This window comes from Cnephaeus nilssonii (assembly GCF_951640355.1).
Source record: "Cnephaeus nilssonii genome assembly, chromosome: 15".
Classification (NCBI taxonomy): domain Eukaryota; kingdom Metazoa; phylum Chordata; class Mammalia; order Chiroptera; family Vespertilionidae; genus Cnephaeus; species Cnephaeus nilssonii.
This window is the reverse complement of record NC_137086.1, coordinates 41,635,870-41,656,580: the sequence shown is the minus strand read 5'-3', so window position 1 is coordinate 41,656,580 and position 20,711 is coordinate 41,635,870. Positions and strand designations below refer to the sequence as shown.

The window sequence follows — 20,711 nt, the reverse complement described above, 5'->3', positions numbered from 1 at the left end:
AAAAGATATGAACCATATCCTCAAGCTGAGACCAATGTTCTGATGTATTTATTCTCTAGGCTATATACTTTAAGGCAAAATAAAACTGTTCAAAAAATTAAATAAAAACTATGATTAAAATGTTAGAGAAAAATTTCTTTCAAATGTATTATACTAAAAAATCTTAAACTATACTGTCTTACCAGTAATTATTGTCAAATGGTGAAAAAGAGAGGGAAAAATATAAGCTCCACAGGATAAGAACTGAATTGTTCACTGCTCTATTCCAAGTGCCTAGAACAATGATTTGAAGAAAAGACAGATTTGATAAGAAAATAAATAAAATATTTGAGCCATTAAAGCAATATTTTGAAATTTTAAATCTTTAAAATGGGGTGACATATAGCAATATTTTTAGCACAGAAATCAAATACGTGTATTAGCTAAATGAGTTAGTCTATATACTTTTTTGATGTTGTCTTTAACTGCATTTTCCAGAAGGAAGATTAAGTGTCAAGAACTTTCCATTCACATTTAATGTTAACTACAAAGCAACATTCTAGCTGAGTTCATCCAATTAAATAATCATACACATATTTAAAAAGTGCAGCAATCTTAGCCTTAATGTTAAACATTTTTTCCCATAACTTTTCCCTTTTTGTCAACAGAAGGCACCAAAATAAGCACCCTACTGAAGTAATGACAAACGGTATTTATTGCTAGGCCCATATAGCAATGAAAATTCAAAATCTGTTTTCTAGACCAAACTAAGCTTTCACTAACAATGCTCTCCATAGTTCTTATAAAACAATACTTTTTATTAGATGATAGGAGTTAACCACTCTCCATGCAAAAGATTACTATGAAATGCAAATATGAAGAACATGACTTAAAAGAGTTTGAGTTTGTTAAATGTAGTCATTCAAACAGAAATATAAAATACTTACTTGACATAAATATATTTTGTGTAAGCTCCACTCTTCTCCTAGAGCACAAATTTTAATGTCACTATTTTCACCATTCAAAAATAATGTTTGATAAATATATTTGGATGTACTCCTTAATTTTTTCCTGTTAAAAGAAATGCAACTGTTACATATGTGTAAAACTGAATGTTTTACTGATTTTGCAAATAACTCAAAATACTCCTTTTATTCAATTTTTATTAAATAGAACCAATGAGTAAAAGGACAGAGGCATCCTCTCTAATAAAATGGTAATATGCAAATTAACCATCACTCTGCTACATAAGCCACACCCACCAGCCAATCAGGGTGAGTATGCAAATTAACCCAAACCAAGATGGCTACAGCCAGAGAGAGCAAGGTTTCCCAGGTAACAGAGCAAGCCAAGCTTTCCATAGCCGTTGCAGGCCTAAGCCTCCACTCAAGCTACAAAGTTTCAATTATAGAAGGTAAACAAATTCAAACAAATGGCGGCAGAATGGAGCTTGAGAGAGCAGGCCAGGGTTGCCGGCGGCAACAGGGGAAGCAAAGCTTTCCGCACACCCTGGCCGGGCTCACCCGTTTAATGCAACAAAGTTTCAATTGTAGAAGGTGAATTAACTGCCACAGAAATGGCTGCCGCCCCTGAGGGAGCAGCAGGCTTGGCTCCGCTCCAGGCTACAAAGTTTCAATTGTAGAAGGAAAATAAATCCAAGATACCAGGGCCTCTGCTTGGGTTGCTAGGGGGCGTGGCCCGCCTGCAAACCACCACAGGCCCCTCGCTCAGGCCGCCCCATGCCCCAAGGGAACCCCACCCTGATCCGGGACACCCTTCAGGGCAAACCAGCTGGCCCCCACCCGTGCACCAGGCCTCTATCTTATCTAATAAAAGAGTAATATACAGATTGATCATCACTGCAACACACAATATAGCTGCCCCCATGTGGTCAAAGATCCTGCCCCCATGTGGACACAAGATGGCCACCACAAGATGGCCAGCAGGAGAGGGCAGTTGGGAGGCACCCGGCCTGCAAGGGAGGGCAGTTAAGAGGGACCAGGCTTGCAAGGGAGGGCAGTTGGAGGTGATCAACCCTGCAGGAGAGGGCAGTTAGGGGTGACCAGGCTGGCAGAGGAGGGAAGTTGGGGGCAAACAGGCTGGCAGGGGAGCAGTTAAGTATCAACCAGGCTGGCAACAGAGTGGTTAGGGGGTGATCAGGCTGGCAGGCAGAAGCAATTAGGGGCAATCAGGAAGGCAGGCAGGCAAGCAGTTGGGAGCCAGCAGTCCTGGATTGTGAGAGGGATGTCCGACTGCCCATTTAGGCCCGATTCCACCAGGATCGGGCCTAAACGGGCAGTCGGACATCCCTCCAGGAGTCCCAGATTGGAGAGGGTACAGGCTGGGCTGAGGGACAACCCCCCGCCGTGCACGAATTTCGTGCACCGGGCTTCTAGTCCTACATAATAAAATGGTAATATGTAAATTACCATCACTCCGCTACGCCCACGATTGGGCCAGCAGGAGGCGCAGGGGGCGGGACTCAGGGTGGCTGGGGTAGCTGATTGGGCCAGCGTCTGTGCCGTGGCTGCGCCGGAGGCTTTCGAAAGGCCTGGTGCACCAGCGGATAGACAGCCAACTCCCCCGCGATCAAAAGCCAAAGCGGGGGAGCTGGCTGTCTGTCTGCTCCGGCACAAGGCCTTTCGAAAGCCTCCGCCGCGCCGGAGGCTTTCGGAAGGCCTGGTGCACCAGCGGATAGACAGCCAGCTCCCCCGCGATCAAAAGCCAAAGCGGGGGAGCTGGCTGTCTGTCTGCTCCGGCACAAGGCCTTTCGAAAGCCTCCGCCGCGCCGGAGGCTTTCGGAAGGCCTGGTGCACCAGCGGACAGCCAGCCAGCTGGTGCACCAGGTGCATGATTAAATCATGCACTGGGCCTCTAGTATTATATATTTAAATTTGCTCATGTACAGAAGAGTACATTAAAAAACTAATAGTCTTGGTTATCTCTGAGGTACTCTATTCCCAAGAGGGGCAATAGTGGATAAATGGGGGGAGCATGAGAGTGAGATCTTTCACTATCCATGTTTCTGCAATGTTTGATTTTTGAACTAAGTGAATTACCTGTTCAATAAATTAAGGTAAGTCAGGATTATTTTTACTTATTTCCTTATTTAGAAATCAGCACTAAGGAGCATCTCAATACCACTACAATAATACTGCTATACAATTACAGAATGGAGAACATGTGTAAAAATTTCATCCATCCAAGTAATTTTAAAAATAATTTACATTTAATTTATTTTGGTATCAAACTATTTTAAAAACTGGTAAGAATGTCACCTCATCCCCCAAGTGGACAATTGGTTTTCAGCCTTAGACCAAAGGTTCTCAAAATTATGCTCAATGGAAAAGTGGCCACCAGGAAGAGCCGAGAAGTGAAGGCAGGGCATCCCACCTAACTTCAGAGGGGCATCACATTTATATTTGTAAACATCTTGCATTTCTGCATAAGATTCAACTTAAATAATTTTTTTTAAGTTTGATAATCATTGCTCAAGATGGTCCAGTACATATGAAAAGCCCTAGGTAGAGGCTGATCAATATCTTTATATTCCTGGCCAAGCCTGACAGCTTTTCTAGTAGTTAACGAATTTTAATATTTTTAAAAATGAAGTAATTGTTTCAGATGGTGTCTTGAATCAGAGTATTTAACATCTCTTCCCAACAGGCAGAAGAAATAGCACATGCTTTGGTGGTCGGCAGACTTGGGTTTGAGTTCCAGCTTTACCACAGCTCGGTTACCCCCGACGTACCGATGTACCGTAGAGGGTGTCAATAGCACCCACTTTGTTGGGTTACTGGGGGAAATAAATGAGACAATGTAGGTTCCAGTTCCTTATAGCATCCTCCCCAACTTACAGTAAAAGATTAAAAGTACAGAAAGGAATAATCTCAAACAGCAAAAAGGTCTTATCAACTGATGAGAGAATTCTACAGATCTGGAAGTTAGAAAATAAACTGGAAAAGAGGCTCAAAAGCCACAGTCCAAAATTTCTCAGGATCTAGGATGGAGGCTGAAGCCCATTTGCCCTTCAGAAGCTGTGTATGTGTGAGTTGGGAAGATGAGGTCTCAGGGTAAACAGAAGGCAGAAATAGAAACTGAGGCAGAAAATGGGGAAACTAGTTCCTCTAATGGCCTTCTCCACTCTCTCTGAACACAGAGTACAGATAAATCAGATATAAAGATTCCAGGAATCTTCTTGAAAGAAATAAAACAGATCTATCAAAAAGATCTAAGACTTTAGTGCAGGTGTCAGTGCCCCAGACAAAGCAATCTTCATTCTAGCATATGAAGAATCTATAGCCAGATAGCTCCCAACCTAGTCACCAAAACGTGGTTCCCAAACTGTGTGTCAAAGCACCTGGGGCACCACAGCAAACTCAGGTAAGTATGTGGACTAGTCTAAATTTGAAGGAAACACAGCAACATCTTTCAGATACCATGCAGTCTACTACCATTAAGTTGGTTGGACCTAATTATCTGATATTTCTTTGGGACCCCAAGGTGCCAAGAAGAAAATAGCTGAGATACTAAGGGTGTTTTAAACAAAGTTTGGGAAGCTCTACTCTAAAACAAAGCATGTCCTACCCGTATCCAATGTAGTAGTCAGTGTCCCTACTCAAAGGAGATTAGTGGAAATAGAGCTATTTACTTAATTAAGACACACACACACACACACACACACACACACACACACACACACACCCCAGTTCCTCATTCTTAAATATAAGCAGACAACCAAGAATCACCCAACCTGAGGAAAATATGGAATATTATTAAAAAGAGAGAAACTGACCCCTGAGGAAACATAATTCAGGAAAAAAAGAACTTAAAAGCAAAGCAAAACAAAAATAGTCTAATTAATACATCTAGAGATCTGAGAATATTACATTCATAAAATAACAGAATGCTATGATAAAGGATTACTCAGAACAAGAAAATAAAAGAGCTCTTAGACACTAAAAACATGGTTGCTGAAATTAAAAACCCCTAAGCAAGGCTGAATGGCAAAGTTAAGAGAATTTCTCAAAACAAAAGCAAATAAGACTTAAAAAGGATAAAAAGAGAAGAGAAAGAGGTATAATCCAAGAAACCCAATTAAAAGGGGTCCAAGAAAGAGAAAACAAAAGATAACAGAAGAAAATGGAAGAAAATTTCTTCCAACTAAAGTAGTCTCTAGATTGTAACAATACACTAAGTACCAAGGCCATTATAAGACCCACATTTAACATATTCTAGTTAAATCCCAAAATACCAAAGAAAAAAATTCCAAAAGTTCCAGAAAGAAAAAAAAAAGGCTTTTGTCAACAAGGAGGGTGTGGGGTATAAGTGACCTAAATACTTAGTAAAAGGCAGAAACTATCCTACTGAATTAACACACACACACACACACACACACACACACACACACACACACACACAAGATCCATCTGTATGCTGTAGATGCCACTTTAAATATAACACAGGTAAAATAGAAAGTATAGAAAATATATACCTTTTAAACCCTTATTAAAATAAAGCGGTAGTGGCTATATTATCAGTGATAGAGACATTTTGTAACGATAAAAGGAGTCAATTAATTCATCAAGGAGACAAGATTTACTGAGTTCTTCTATACCAAGCACTGTTTATTGTATGCATTTTAATAAACCCTTTAAGGCAATTATTAGTATCTCCATTTTACTAATGAGGAAATAAGACTATTAATGTGCAGAATACAGACTAGAACTCAGAATCTGAGCTGTTAAAACTATATTATGCTGACTCTCCCAAACCATTTGACAGTGGGGGTCCATTTTTGGACAAGCATTCTTATATAAAACTGTATGAAAGATGTTATAAACCAAACTGTCAACGTAAGTTATCTGTAATGCTTTTATTTTACAATACCTGGTGGTTGTGTAAGCAAAAAGATTTTGAATCATGAAAAACATGTCATTAAAAAAAGTTAAATCTACGTGACCCCACTGATGACCTTTAAAAACAAACAGAGCAACCAGATGGTGTGTTGTGAAACCATTTTCTACTTAGAAACAACACTGTAGTTCACAAGTAAACATCCTGGTTTGCAACTCTTCGGGGGGAAAAAAAATAAAAAAAGGCAGAGCTAGCTGCAGCACAGCCTTGTACACATCCAGGGTGAGCGGTCCAGTCCTGGAGGCTTTGCATGACTGTTCCGAGTAAGGAACATCCGTACACCACGGGTGAACCCCACCTTTGCAGTTCAGAACTGCGGTCATTTCCGCTACCCCGGGCGCACCACAATGGGAGCGCCCATCTCAGAGACGACACTTACCAGTCTGAACTATTTAAGGCCACCGGATGCAAAACAACTCATTTTACTGCCACCCACTCAGAGGAGACCGAGGTGTAGGGCAGCCAGCAGGTCGCGTCTAAGGTTTAACGAGGCGCGAGCTTCGGCTTGGCGTTTCCGAGTCTCCTCTCGGGGCCATCACAGCATCCGGGCGGCGTCTGTGGTTTGCAGTTCTGAACCCCAAGCGTCCCCAAGGCGCTCCCCACCTGCCTGGGCATCGGGCCGGCTCCCACCTGTGCCTGGTCAAGGACACGTTGCACCCCGCAGGCGCCGCCCGGCCAGTCAGTCCCCCGGCCCGGCCGCGAGAGCTGCCCAACAGGTGGGGGCGCGTCCCTCCACGTACGTACCTCCTCGGGGTGTTGAGGAGCCGCTGGTGCTCGTCCCCTTCCTCCTCCTCGTCATCGGTCTCGGATTCGGGGTGACAGTAGCAGAGGGCGCCGCTGCTCCGCTTACGCTTGCGGCTGCCGGGGCAGTAACAGAAGCCGTGGCCGGGCGCGTCGCCGCCTGTCTCCGGCCTCCGGGCCGAGCCCCCCTCCCCAGAACCCGGTTCCGGCTGGGCTCGGGTTCGCCCCGGGGGGCGCAGCACTCGGCTGCTCAGCGCGCCCATGGGCCACGGCTCCCCGGGATCTCAGGGGGCGCACGTCAGGGAGCCCAGCGGACCCGCTCTCCCGCCATGGCCCGGCCGCCGCCGGTCTCCGCCAGGCCCGCGTGTCTACACGACCCCTTTCTCACGCGCAGCCTCAACCGTTGCAGGGAACGCCGCCGCCTCCATTCACCGCCCCGCCCGCCGCGTCTCTGCGCGCGGTGTCTCCGGGCGGCGGGACCTGGCCCCTCGCTTTCGCAACTAAGTGCGGCCCCGGCGGCGCATGCTCGCGGCGAGCCTCCGGAAGGGGCGGGGACAGGTGGGGGCGGGGGCGGCGGGCGGAGCCTCCGTGGAACCGGACGAGGGCGAGCGGGTCGCTTCGCTGCCACGGGCTTGTGGTTTTTGCGCTGTGATCGGCCTGGATCGCCTACCAGCCTGAACTTGGGGGGGGCCGACTTAGCTTTCAGCATTATTTCACCCACACCCTTTGGGTTAACGGGACCGGGAATTGCAGCTCATTCTTTCTGCAAACGTTCGTTGAGCTCTAGAGGTCTAGGGGGCTCCGTGCTACTCTAGGGGCCCCAAATAGTGCTGTTGGAGCTCTTCTTTGGAGGCGTCACCACGTGCTGGGGTCGCGCGCCCTGCCGAAGTGGGGCCTGGCATTCCGACGGAGGAGGATCTAGAATGTGCCTCTTAGAACGTTAAGCCCTTGGGTTTCTTAAGCATCAGTTCTCCGCTTCCGATACGGATTATGGGAAACGTTCGCTGCATTCCTTTCCTATCCACCCAGGGGCAGTGGGGTCTGTGCTGGGACAGTCAGGGCTTAAAATGCCTTGTGGAGGCCGGAGCAAAATTGACAGGTGTCTGAGTAAAAGCTACAGGTGTCTGCTTAGAGTATGCAGCCCTTGCTCTGGACAACTCTCCCTGACTCCCTCTGGCTACTTTTCAAATAAAATATTTATAATGAATTAGAGTAATAAGATAAATAATTAGCAATAAGTTGTGGACCCACCATAACGATAATAACAAATTTTAATAAAAACAAATTTATTATACTTGCTTTGATTCATTCTTTTATATAGAATGCAGAAAGGTAGACACTCTCTCTCCATCTCAGTCTGTCTCCTTCACTTATAGTGACCACTATCTTGATAATGGTGTATATCATTATTCCCATGCATGTTCACATTTACACACACATATATACAGTATATACACACACATTAGCAATATACTTTCTTTTGCACATTTAGACATGTAATTAAATGGAATTATACTATACCTATCATTCACCTTTCTCTTCTCTCAAAATTATACTTTTGAGACTTATCCAACTGACAAATCTCTAGTTAATGTTCACTGTTCATTGTGTGACTAACCCATAATTTATTTTTTCCCTTACTGAAGGAGTTAGGTTTTTCTACCTTAATGCTCTTAATAGAGCAGTAATGAACACCATGTGCAAGAGATTCAGGAAGTAGAATCCCCAGAAGTGAATTTACTAGGAACTTTCAACTTTAACTGTTAAATTGCTTCTGAAATGATCTCACCAATTTCCCAGGTGTCTTACTCTGAGAAATCTGAATTGAGAAAGGTTGGCTGGGGCAGTTTGGGGGTAGGGGCTAGGAAAGGAGAATGATGGCTGAAAGGGGATCAGCCTGCATGCCCAGAATTTGTCAACACAAAGGATATGCAAGTGTTTGCCATGAAACAGGTGTGGGCCACCACAAGACATCCAGCACGGGATCACCTTAGAGCCTGTGCAAGAAGCCTGGATGGAAGGACAAGCAGTGCAGCACAGAGAACCTGAAGTTATCATCAAATTCTTAAAGGCTGAAAAACAAGAATTTCATTTGCCTTGCCAAAGGAACCGAAGATGAGTAATTCCCTGATGATGGGGTTGATAAAAGAACCCAAGAGAATGCCCACAAGAATCAGCTTTAAACATCTGCCAACAGCACACAGCATGACCATCAACACCAGAGCACAGCCAGGTAACGTTAGTGGAGGTAGTTAGCTAGTTATTAATAAAGGCAGGAGGCAAAGGGAAGCAGATATTAAGTATAATCAACTGGGGAGCATGAGCCTGCTTGCTTTGCCAGGAAGTCACAGCTTCACACACTCCCCAGGGAACCACCTGTCTGTTCCACATAGAACACTGGGAGAAGGGATAGAACAAAGAAGAGGAACTTAAGTACATGCACAAGGGAAGTCAGAATGGCACAGGGGGAGGTGCTTGACCATAACCTGGGGAAATAAAGTACTAGATTGGTTGGAAGGTGGGCCCAGTGCAGCTTGGGAAATTGACTAGTTATTTTGAAAAAGAAGGTGGTCCTAGTCTTTTACAAGCCTGAGATACTATAACCCCACAATCCCAGGGGAACAAAGAAGATAGATTCCCATTCTCTCCTCTCTCTCTCTCTCTCTCTCTCTCTCTCTCTCTCTCTCTTTCTCTTTTCTTTTGAGAGCCGAAAACCGAATTCTGTGCACGGGCCATGAAGTTTCAATGGCACTGTACGTGTGCGCCTGCACGTGGTATTTTGTGGAAGAGCCATACTCAAGGGGCCAAAGAGCCACATGTGGCTCACGAGCCGCAGTTTGCCGACCACTGCCTTAAGGTCATAAAACAATCATTTCAGTAATTAATATGCCCAGTCAAAATTCCAAACTTGATTTTAATTGAAGCTTCTTCCCTCATTCAGCTCTGGCCTATTGATGGCTTTGGGGGAAGGGTCACGGTAGGCCTCTCTTTTTCTACCTAGGCTTCCTTCCATACTCTATCCCTTAGCCCCCAACCTAGCCAGGGTTGTAGTAGTGTTGCCAGTGGAAATCGTGTTCTTTCACAGGATCTCAGGTAAAGCTTTTCATGGACCCATACACGGGAGATTGTGGTGTGGCAAGATTTATTTGGGTGGAAATAGATGGCTGCCCCTCCAATGTCCCATCTCCATCCATCCACCATGAGGAAAAGTCCAATCTTGTCTTCATTAAGGGCAATACAAAGGCCACTGACCAGAGTCCCTGTGTAAAATTTAGTCCTTTGGAGCCCTCTGAATCTGTTGTGGGCCCCAGTCGGCTACTAGACGAGAGTGCTCTTCCAAAACTTCATGGCCCGTGCGCAGAATTCGGTTTTCGGCTCTCAAAAGAAATTTCAATCATTGTACTGTTGATATTTGGCTCTGTTGACTAATGAGTTTTCCGACCACTGCCTTAAGGGACTGCACAGTAGGACTTTTTATAATATAAGAGTCACCAAAAAATGTTATAACTCTATCCTCTATTGGAGTTTTCATCTAGAGACAGAAGAATTGGGCCCAATAAGTAAATATAAATCAATAGTGGGAGAGGAAAATGAAGTAGCTTCATAATTATAGTATTACATCAGACTTATTGAATACTAGAGGCCCAGTGCATGCAATTCATGCACTGGTAGGGTCCCTAGCGGCTGCAGGCTGCTGGCCGGTTACTCCCTCCCTTACCCCCGGCCAGCCCCGTCCCTTGGTCAAACTCCCGGACAACTGGTTGGGGGACAATTTGCATACTATGCTTTTATTATATAGGATAACAAACATTCCTCTAGGGTGGCTTTATCCTGCCCTCTAGAAAACTTCTAGTCAACAAATACAATTCGTTTTAAAATTCTGGCTAAGCCATATACAATTTAAAGGTAAAACTACCAAAAAAAGTGTAATGCTTCTAAAATCAAATAAAATTATTTGGAAATTTCATGCTCTTCTGCGTAGGTATCAAAGCAGCAGAACTATTTCCTATATTTAACTAGAGTTACTAAGTATTCATGTATATAGCTTTTACCAATTGCTTGAGCACTTCCTAGTATAATAAGCAAGTAGAAACAAATTGAAAAACAAACCCTGATATTTCACAAATAGTATAGAATGAACAACGAAGATAAATATTCTTATTTAATACTAGAGGCCTGATGCACGAAATTCGCTCAAGAGTAGGCCTTCGCTGCCGCGGTGGCTGCCGGGATCCCTCCCTCGCAACCTCGGCAGCTGCCTCAATCCCACGGCTGCAGACCCTGCTTCATCTGGAAGGTCATCCAGTTTAATTAGCATGTTACTCTTTTATTAGTATAGATAAGTATTCCACTTAGAATGGAGACCATCACTCATTTTCAGAGAATAAATTAAATACATTATTGTATGTCATTAAGTAAGAATACCGTTTGGTATATGTGAACATTAGTTTTACAGTAGTAGGTGTATCAGTACATAAGACTAATTATGTTGTTTTTTTCCCCTCAATGTTGTACTTCTTAATAGAAACTGAGTAACACAAGTCCTTCGAAAATATCTTTCAGGTTTCAGGATGAAAAAATTCACAAGTGGTAAAGTCGGATAAAGAGTATACCTCATCTTAAAGACACCATGTTTTATTCAAATTATTTTTCCATGATGTATACAAACTGAACTTTTTAATCAAAATAATTCTAGAGTTGAAAGGCACAGTGCAAATGTAAATGAGTACAAATTGACAAAATCCAAAATGACTTAAAAAATTATTTTTAGCACAAAAAATTTTAAGTAAAATTCAGAACATTACATTCATCTTCAAACTGGCTTAAGACATTAACAAAAATATTGTGGAATGTCCAACATTTATGTTTGGTAACCAGACATATATGATCTGTATAACCATTACTAGAATTTAATTTGTTCAGACAACTTGGTGATTTTGGTATACTTCAAATTGGAGAGAGTAAGTGATCTTAACATAAGATGTGATGGAGGAAGTATTTCACAACAAACATAGTAAAGATCAACTAATGCTATCAACAAAACCTAAACAAAGAACATTTGTGGGTGCTTTCAAACTATGACTATGTGAAATAGGAAATTAGACAGATATTCTTACTAACTAGAAGCTCACAATTTCAAATTAAGAAATTACTAGCCACTTTAAAAATAGAATTAGGAAATAAAAGTGATTTTAGAATAGCCTTCCAGTCTTCCGCTTTTATAGATTTTCACCAAATAGAAAACATGAAATAATTTAATATAACCCAATTTCTGTGAAACACAAATGAGGAAGAGATATGTTAAAAACATGGAGCACACTATTATTTCTAATTTTAAATCTCCTTTTAAGTTTTATAAGCTTTGAAATACAAGTACAGCTTTCAAGCATCATGAGTTATAATTATAGATGAATAATAACACAGTCTATATCCTAGGAGGCAAATGTAGGCGTTTTAATTTGGAAATAAGTGTTCTGAGATAATGCTAATAGCAGTGTAGAAAAATGAAGTTAAAAAATATCAAGGTTTTGGGAATCCTCTTATCTTCCCAGGATTTCAGTTTAATCATCTCCTCCACAGAGAATAAGCAGAACCTTCCTGTAGTCTCCAGATGTGTCACCCTGAGGAGAGGGAAGCAAAGTTACAGTCAGATAAATGAGTTCTAAAATGGAATACACAGCTCGAAGTCTCTAGGTTAACTTTGTAAAGCTTGTCTGGATTTTTCTCAGAGTTTTAAAAATAACACTTGTTATTGTTTATTCCAAAAGTAATACTTTTAATATTACTGTTCGATGAAGAAAATGAAGACATAAAAGAACATAAAAATCATCCATAAATCCACCATCTAGAGATTACTATTCTTAACATTTTGGTTTGTGCATATCCTTCCAGACTTTTTCCTATGCATATAGATTCCTATGTGATGGGACTGAAGTATTTTGTATTCTGATTTTTTACTTAATATAGCCTGAATATTTCCCTATTTTAATTCATTAAATATTCTTCTACAGCATCATTAATTAATGACTACAGAGAATTCCACTGTACATAGGTAAAATAATTTATTTGATCTTCCCCCCATTGTTGGATATTTATATTGTTTCTAATTTTGCACTATTACAAACACTGCTGCAATAAGTATATCATAGTTAATTTTTTTTTGCATTTCCTTTATGATTTACAGGATAAATTGTCATAAAATGGGAATTACTGAATTAATGATCATGTATTTTCTTAAGCCTTTTGATAAGGGTTGCAAAATAGCCTACATGAAGGTGCTATAATTTCTACATAGAAATTTTTATGGGCTAATTAATAGAGCAGTTTTTGCTAGTGCTTCATGGGCACTAAAAAAGATGTAATCTGTGTTTATAGGGTTCAAAGTTTAACTTACATCTGTTAAACTATATGTAATATATTCTTGTTTATACTTTGCCTCATTGATCTGCCAAAGAATAAGGGTATGTTAAAGTCTCCCTCACATAGTATTTTCATCAATGTCTTATTTTGGAGCCTCGAATGTCTTATTTGTATACTTGAATGCAATTCTATTTGGCACCTAAAGTTTCATAAGAATTTAATCTTTGTTGTGAATCACTGCCTTTATCAATATAAAGTGATCCACTTTCTCCTATTAATTCTTTTTCTCCTTAAATTCTTTTTTTACTTATAGTATAACCCTACTTTCTTTTTCACGTTTGTCAAATGTTCTTTTCCCTGGTCTTTTTATAAGCTTCTTACATGTCACTATATTGTAGTTGTTTCTTATAAATACCATGGAGTTGGATTTTGCATTTTTACCTTTACCTGAGAGTTTACTTATTTTTATTATGACTTACATTTTTGACTTATTTCTGTCATTTTTTATTATTTATATATTTTATATTTCTATTATGCCCTTTCTGAAAATTGTTATTGAATGGGCAATGTATTCCTTATTTTTAGTCTTTTGCAGTGTTGTGTGTATGTATACACACACACACACACACACACACACACACATATATATATATATATATATATATATATGTAATATAAATTTATTTATAGTGATGTTTCCCCAGGCCAATCAATACAGGATGGCACAAAAGTAGGTTTACAGTTGTTTATATGGAAAACAATATAATAATTAATAAATAATAAAACAAGATTAAACTCTGTTTCGCCTACTCACAACTGTAAACCTACTTTTGCCCCCCCTATATTTTAGTACCCCATCATTTTAGTGTCTGTATAGCATTACATTGTATGGATGTTCCATAATTTATTTAAGTCACCCCTATTGGGTGACTTAAATGAGAATATATAATACATTATACACTATAAAAGTATGTCATCCTGGCTTGTTTGACTCAGTAGATAGAGCGTCAGCTCACAGACTGAAGGGTCCCGGGTTCGATTCCGGTCAAAGGCATGTATCTTAGTTGCAGGCTCAATCCCCAGCCCCGGTCAGGGTGTGTACAGGAGGTAACCAATTGATGTGTTTCTCTCACATCAATGTTTCTCTATCTCTGTCTCTCCCCCTCCCTTCTACTCTCTCTAAATATCAATGGAAAAGTATCCTTGGGTGAGGATTAACCAAAAATAAAACAAAACAAAAATGTATGCCATATTATTTATTCAAATATAAATAATATAAAATAATATAAGTAATGCTACAATGAAAATATAATATTTAGTGTATTTTTTAACATTTCATGAAACAATTTTATTCAGATTCTGTCATAGATTTTTTTAAAATGTGGTAAAATAGATATATAACAAAACTTGCCATTTTAGCCCTTTTTATGTGTATAATTCAGTGGCACTATTTACATTCACAATGATGTGCAACTCTCATTGCTATTTCCAAAACCCTTGCATCATCCCAAACAGAAACTGTCACCAAGAAGCAGAAACTCACCATTTTCCCCCTTCCCTCAGTCCCTGGTAGCCTCCAATCCACTTTCTGTCTGTATAAATTTACGTATTCTATATACATCATGTAAGTGATGTCATACAGTATTTGCCCTTTTGTATCTGGTTTATTTCACTTAGCATGTTTTCAAGTTTCATCCATATTTCAGAAACTTCATTCTTTATATCTATCTATATCTACTAGTATATCTATCTCTATCTCTATCTCTATCTCTATCTATATGTCACATTTCGATTATCCATTCACCTGTTGATGGTCACTTAGCTTGTTTCCACCTTTTGGCTATTGTGAATAACGTTTGCGTTGGCATACAAATACCTGTCTGAGTCCCCGTTTTCATTTCTTTTGAGTATATACCTGGCATGGAATTGCTGGGTCATATGGTAATTCTATGTCTAACTTTTTGAGGAAGCACCAAACTCTCTTCCATAGTGGCTGCACCATTCTACAATCCCACTAGCAATGCACAAGGTTCTAGTTTCTCCATATTCTCACCAACATTTATTATTTTCCTTTTTTTAAAAAAATTATAGTCATCCTACTAAGTATGAAGTGGTATTTCATTATGGTTTTGATTTGCACTTCCTAATGATTAATATTATTGACCATCTTTTCATGTGCTTATTTGTCATTTGTATAACTTCCTTGGATAAATGTCTAAAATGAGTTGTCTTTTTGTTATTGAGTTGTAGTTCTTTATATATTCTGGATAATAAACCTAATTAATCAGATACCATTTGCAAATATTTTCTCCCATTCTGTGGATTAAGGGGCTTTCATTTTATTTTTTCTAAAGAAATTCCTAAACATATAATGGCTAAGCAAGAAGTAGAGTTCATCTTTCAAACAGATATTGCCAAATTGCCTCCAGAAAGGTTAGACCAGTTTTATTGTCCTTCCATAAGAGATGGTGAGTTTTCCCCAACCCCTCCCAATGTTGGTTATAAACGCTCCAAATTTTGTGAAGATATATTATGTGAAAAATGATTTGCTTTTCTTTTCAACTCATTGAATATTCATGAGGTTAAGTTTTTTTTTTTATAAATTGGCCATTTGTGTTTTGTCTTTCATGAGTGCATATTTAATATCCTTTCCCAGGTTTGTTTTTGGGGTTTTCTCTCTCTTTTTTTTTTTTTCCTTAGTGATTTATTGCAGCTCTTAATACAGGGATATTAACCCTATTTTATATGTTATAAATATATTTTCCAATAACTTCATTTATGGTCATCTATGAATCTTTAAAGTATTTTATTTACAACTAGCTATATATCGGCTCTGCAAAATAAAGTTGCCTCATAGGCCAGATAGAAATAGAAGCAAGTTCCTGAATAAATAATACTACCATGAAATCTGTAGTACTCAAATCACCTAATAGTTGTACCTCTCCAAGCTCTCAGGCGGATTCAGAATATTTAATTCACAGATCACATTCTGATTTGAATTTGTTGTGCAGGCAACACCAGCTTCTAGGGAAATGGATCTTGGCTTCATATTTATGGCCTCATAATTTTCCTCCAGAAGCAAAACCCAAATAATGAGGGGTTTTAGGGATGTGACTCATTTCTCATCTCGCCCATGCCATGTTAGCCCGCCTAGAAGTCTAGTGCCAGGAAAAGAACAGCAATCCAAGATGGCGAACACGCTTTCCTATATTCTCAGCAGACCTCAGTTGGCCCTGGATCGGATTCTGGAGGACTGGTTTAGTTGCTTATCTTTCATTGTAAGCAGGTAGACAGAGAAATTGTGGCTCTTAAAGTGTTCATTAAAATATAATCTTTCTGTGTCTGGGATCAACATGAAATAATTGGTATATTTACAATGCAAACATTTCCAGTTTCTAACCTGGCAGAGATTGAAACATCTGTGTGAAAGGAGAGAGACTGGAAATTTCTGAATTAGTGTAGCACCTTTAAAGGGAATGATATCTGCCAGCGAGAGGATAAGACGTGTCTAAATACCTAGGTCCGAACCCCATCCTTTCATCAGAGCCTCCCCCGGGGCCAGGGCAAGACTGCCTACCTTGATGAAGGAGTACAGAGACTTTCCATAGAGCCTCTTGAAGTGTGCCCGGATGTCCAACATATCAATCTCCGCCCGAGAAACCATCACTCTGATGAGGGTGTCATCATCGGTGCCCAAGCCCTAGGGAAGAAAACAAGATCCCACCCTACTAAGGTCTGGATGGTTTCCAGACATGCTCTTTAGTCAGTCCGGGCAAGACTGTGCACGACTCTCCTGACGATGTCCTTTATGCCACGACCTAAGGGGCGTGTGGAATACCTCTCCTCACCAACTTAACTTTCCAGGCCTCTGTTCTGACACTCTAGACATACCCTGTGTTCTCCAGCTGCAAGCTTCACTTGCAATGATTCCTTCCCACCCATCCAGCCCATGGCACCCTTCCCTCCCCATCCATTCTCCCATGTAATAGCTTCCAATGTAAAACTTCCTTTAAGGTCCTGCTTAAACATAACAATTTCTTTATATATTCTTTTCTGATCAATACCTTCTAAAAAAATGTGTGAAAAAAGAACAACCCTATCCTCTGTGTTCCTATAATGTTTTGATACTCAACTACTCTATTGAATTCTATTTTGTTCTTATTGGTGTTTTGCACACACCTGCCTTCCCCTCAAGGTTAGAAGTTCTTTGAGAACAAGGACTACATTTTCATCTTTCCTGCACCGCCCCTGGTTCCCAGCAAAGGTACTGGCACAGAGCACAATGCATGGTTAGGAGCCTGAGTTCTAAAGCCAAACTGCCAGTGTATACATCCCAACTCCATTACTTCTTCAATGAGGACCCTGGGCAAATTGCATATCCTCTCTATCCCTCAGTTTTCTCATCTGTAAAATGGGGGTTGATAATAGTACCTACCCCATAAGGCTGTTATGGGAATAAAACTAATCTACATGGTGTCTCACCCCCCCCCCCGCAAAATGTATACACACTTTAACAGCTGATAGCTCAATTTTGAAAATGAAATGTATTTTAATAAGCACTGTCTGTATGATTATTCCAAGTATGCATATACATTTTGGGAACACCCTATATATAGAGAGAAAGTGTTAGGAAGAATGATCACACATTATAAGTACTCAATAAATATTACCTAGTAGTATTATTAGCAGGCACTCAGTGAAGTATTGGATCAATTAAACTGAATATATTAGACTGATTTTGTCTCATTTGGACACAAGACATGTCAGAGCCATTCAGATGCTTAAAAAGAAGCCTTTACCTTCATAGATTTATAAAGCCTTTCAGCAAAATATGCAGATTTGTTCCTCATGCACTTTACTGTTAAGAGATTAAAAAAAAAAGAAATGAAAAGATTACAGATAAAATCTATCAGAAAACGTGACAGTTGTTCCTTCTGTTTCTATAAACTATGAAGTAGTATCTCTTTGTCAGAAAAATTGTAGCCAAGCAATTTTTTTCCGATGGTCTTAGGCGACCCTACTAGCGGTTCTCAATCTGTGGGTGGCTACCCACAGGTTGAGAACCGCTCCTGTAGAGCCTAAGACCATCGGAATTAGGAAGGTTGAGAACCACCGTTTTAACCATTCACAGACTTGTAAGTTGCAGCTAGTATAGAATTATCTTTCCCATACCCTTAAATATAAAGGCACAGAGGATATAACATATATAAAGCCACATGGTACAATAAAAATCAGGTTTGTATATAATAGTTCTTGTTTAAAATTATGGATCACAGCATGAGTGATTTAAACAATTTTTTTTTATCCCTGACTACATCCCACGACTACATCCCATGACTACAAACTGATAGCAAAGTCTGTAAACATTTGTTTCTCCACCCCAGCCCTTGCCAAGCTTACCTATGGCCAGCAGGGCATCTTCAAAGCTACCAGATGTTTCAGATTTAATACTCTGTTCGATATCCTTCTGTGATATCCTTTTGTATTCATCAAATACTACAAACAATAACAAAATGGAATTACAAATAATAAAAAAAGAACAGAGGAAATTAACATTTATGGAGAGAATGAGCATCCTTTAACAAGATCACACTATTCGTTGGCATATTTCAGGAAGGAACTAATTAGCAATGCGGGCGAGACCCAGGAGTCATGTGGTAAGTGGAATGAGCCTGAGGAGAGGAGGATATCAGGCAAGTCTGTTCCCTTATATGAGACCCCGTTTTCTCACGCATCAAATGGAGATAACCTTCGGAGAGACCTGCTTTCTTTTCTCATTGTTTCCGTAATAAGATGAATGTGTCTTTTTATAATTTTGGCCTTGGCAATCACCTCTCTAGCCTCCTTTTAGCTCATCAAAACTAGAGCAATCCAACCTCTTCAAAATTGGTTGCATCTTTTAATAGATTTTAACATAATGACATTTTTTCACTTTTTTTGTCAAGTGTTTTTGAATGTGATGAATGTATCTTCCTCTCTTGCTGCCTTCTTAGAGTGGCTATCTGTTTTGTTTATCATCTTAGCATCACCTTCTTTGGGGTGCTGGCCTCCCAATAGTGTGATTCTCACTAGGTGTCAATCCAAGGACACCCCTGTCCCTCAACATACACCATAAGCTCTACCAAATCAGTGAGCAGTTCACCCAACCAGCACCAACCAGTCTTACCCCCCTGGGATATTTAAATTGAGTACCTAGATCCTGGGGATGGCCAAAAGCACGTTCAGAGAACAAAAGAATCACCTGGAAAACCTGTTAAACTTCCTGAGGTCACTCTCAGAGGTTGTTCTAAGTCAGCCAGTCTGAAGTAGGGGTTCAAGAATCAGCATTTTCCATGGAGACCAGACTTTGGGAAACTGCCTTAGAAATAAAATCCATGACTCCCTTCTAGTGAGACCCCCAGATCTGCTTTAATTTCTGTTCTTCCTGGAGTCGTTCAGCTCTCCCTTCAATTCAATAAGCCACCAATAGTCTCCATTTTCCCTCTTGTCCCATTCTGTATTGTTTCCTTCTTTTTTTTTTCTTAAATCTTAAGTTGGAATCAGTGTATATTTCTTGGAATAAAAAAATCTAATTGACACATTTTCTAAACCTCAGTCTTTTCCACTGTAAAATGGGGAAAATGATAGCTGTTCCATTGGGATGTTGCAACAAACAATGCTTATAATATGCTTAGCACTAACACCTAGAAGTTGGAGAATTAACAAAACCTTAGTTATGAATTCTTACTATTATTGTTGGTTGGTAAGAAACTTATAAAGTTTTCTTTATTCAAATAATGCTTAAAATATTTTCTTCCAGTGGCTTACAAACAGATTCTTTTATAACTGCTCAACTATTGACTTGTGCCTGGAAGTGAAATTTGTTACAAATGTATTTCCATGAAATCGACTTCTGAGGACCTGCAGTTTTTGAAAAGTGCCACCAGGGGGAGATGTGTGTTATTTGTAATCAGGCAAGGAAAAGCAAAGGAACCAGGAGCCTTCAGAAGGTGGTGCATCTGGTGTGTTCCATAGTCCATGACACTTACCAACAGGAGTAATCACCTATTTCTCATCCCTGTGGAACATCTGAAGTAATTTCAACTTCCAAGTGTATTGTAATTTTCAATTACTTTGTTTTCAATTTTGCAAACTCATTCTCAAATTTCCCACAAGTTTTGTAAATTGTGATTATAAGGCCACGGTGGGTTTATAAAATTATGACATAGCATAAAGACTTAAAGAGCTTATAAAAAAATGAAATATCTTATTAAACCCTGATTGCTGTTTACAAGAAGAAAATAAACCTGACAACAAATATTCTACAATTGTTTGGTATCTTTTCCCCAAAGAAGTTAAAAGCACATTATGTAGACTAGCATTATCAGAAGCAAATTAGAAACATTCCACTTAGGAAATAAAATTTAAATTATCCACTGTTCATCTGATGGAACATATACCTCCCCAAAGAGATCACTTCTGTTAGTTTTACAACCTGGATGTTAAATAGGAATAAATGCCAACCAAAATTTATTTCTATTTTCTTGCTCACTGACGTACTGAAGATTTTTTCTTATGTAACTCAATTTAAATAGAGCTGCTCTAGAAAAAGGGTTGACTATGAAGGTCGGTTTACTATAAACAGGAATGCCAAACTTCTATGAATACATCTGTTAATTATTCATCATTAATCTTTCAGAAATTGGCCCTCATGCACATAATTACACTCACACATT

The 20,711-nt window shown here is 39.9% G+C and overlaps 2 protein-coding genes across 4 annotated transcripts in view; both read right to left on the bottom strand.

Annotated features, from left to right (window-relative positions):
• GMCL1 (germ cell-less 1, spermatogenesis associated) overlaps positions 1-7,139 on the bottom strand; it is a 60,853-nt gene extending 53,714 nt beyond the window's left edge. Inside the window, exons 1-2 of the mRNA XM_079791827.1 lie at positions 6,640-7,139; positions 927-1,050 (exon numbers count right to left, since the gene is read on the bottom strand). Coding sequence (XP_079647953.1) covers positions 927-1,050; positions 6,640-6,899 — 384 coding nt within the window. The 5' untranslated portion in view covers positions 6,900-7,139. The remainder of the gene's footprint in view (positions 1-926; positions 1,051-6,639) is intronic.
• A 4,111-nt stretch (positions 7,140-11,250) lies between these two features.
• Positions 11,251-20,711, bottom strand: part of ANXA4 (annexin A4) — a 54,713-nt gene continuing 45,252 nt past the window's right edge. For 2 of the 3 annotated variants that reach the window (XM_079792765.1, XM_079792764.1), the window contains 3 exons: positions 18,397-18,492; positions 17,796-17,854; positions 16,490-16,696 (listed from right to left, as the gene is read on the bottom strand). In XM_079792765.1, coding sequence (XP_079648891.1) covers positions 16,505-16,696; positions 17,796-17,854; positions 18,397-18,492 — 347 coding nt within the window. In that variant the 3' untranslated portion in view covers positions 16,490-16,504. Of the gene's footprint in view, positions 12,258-16,489; positions 16,697-17,795; positions 17,855-18,396; positions 18,493-20,711 lie in introns of those variants that run through there. The other variant, XM_079792766.1, reaches the window with a different exon arrangement.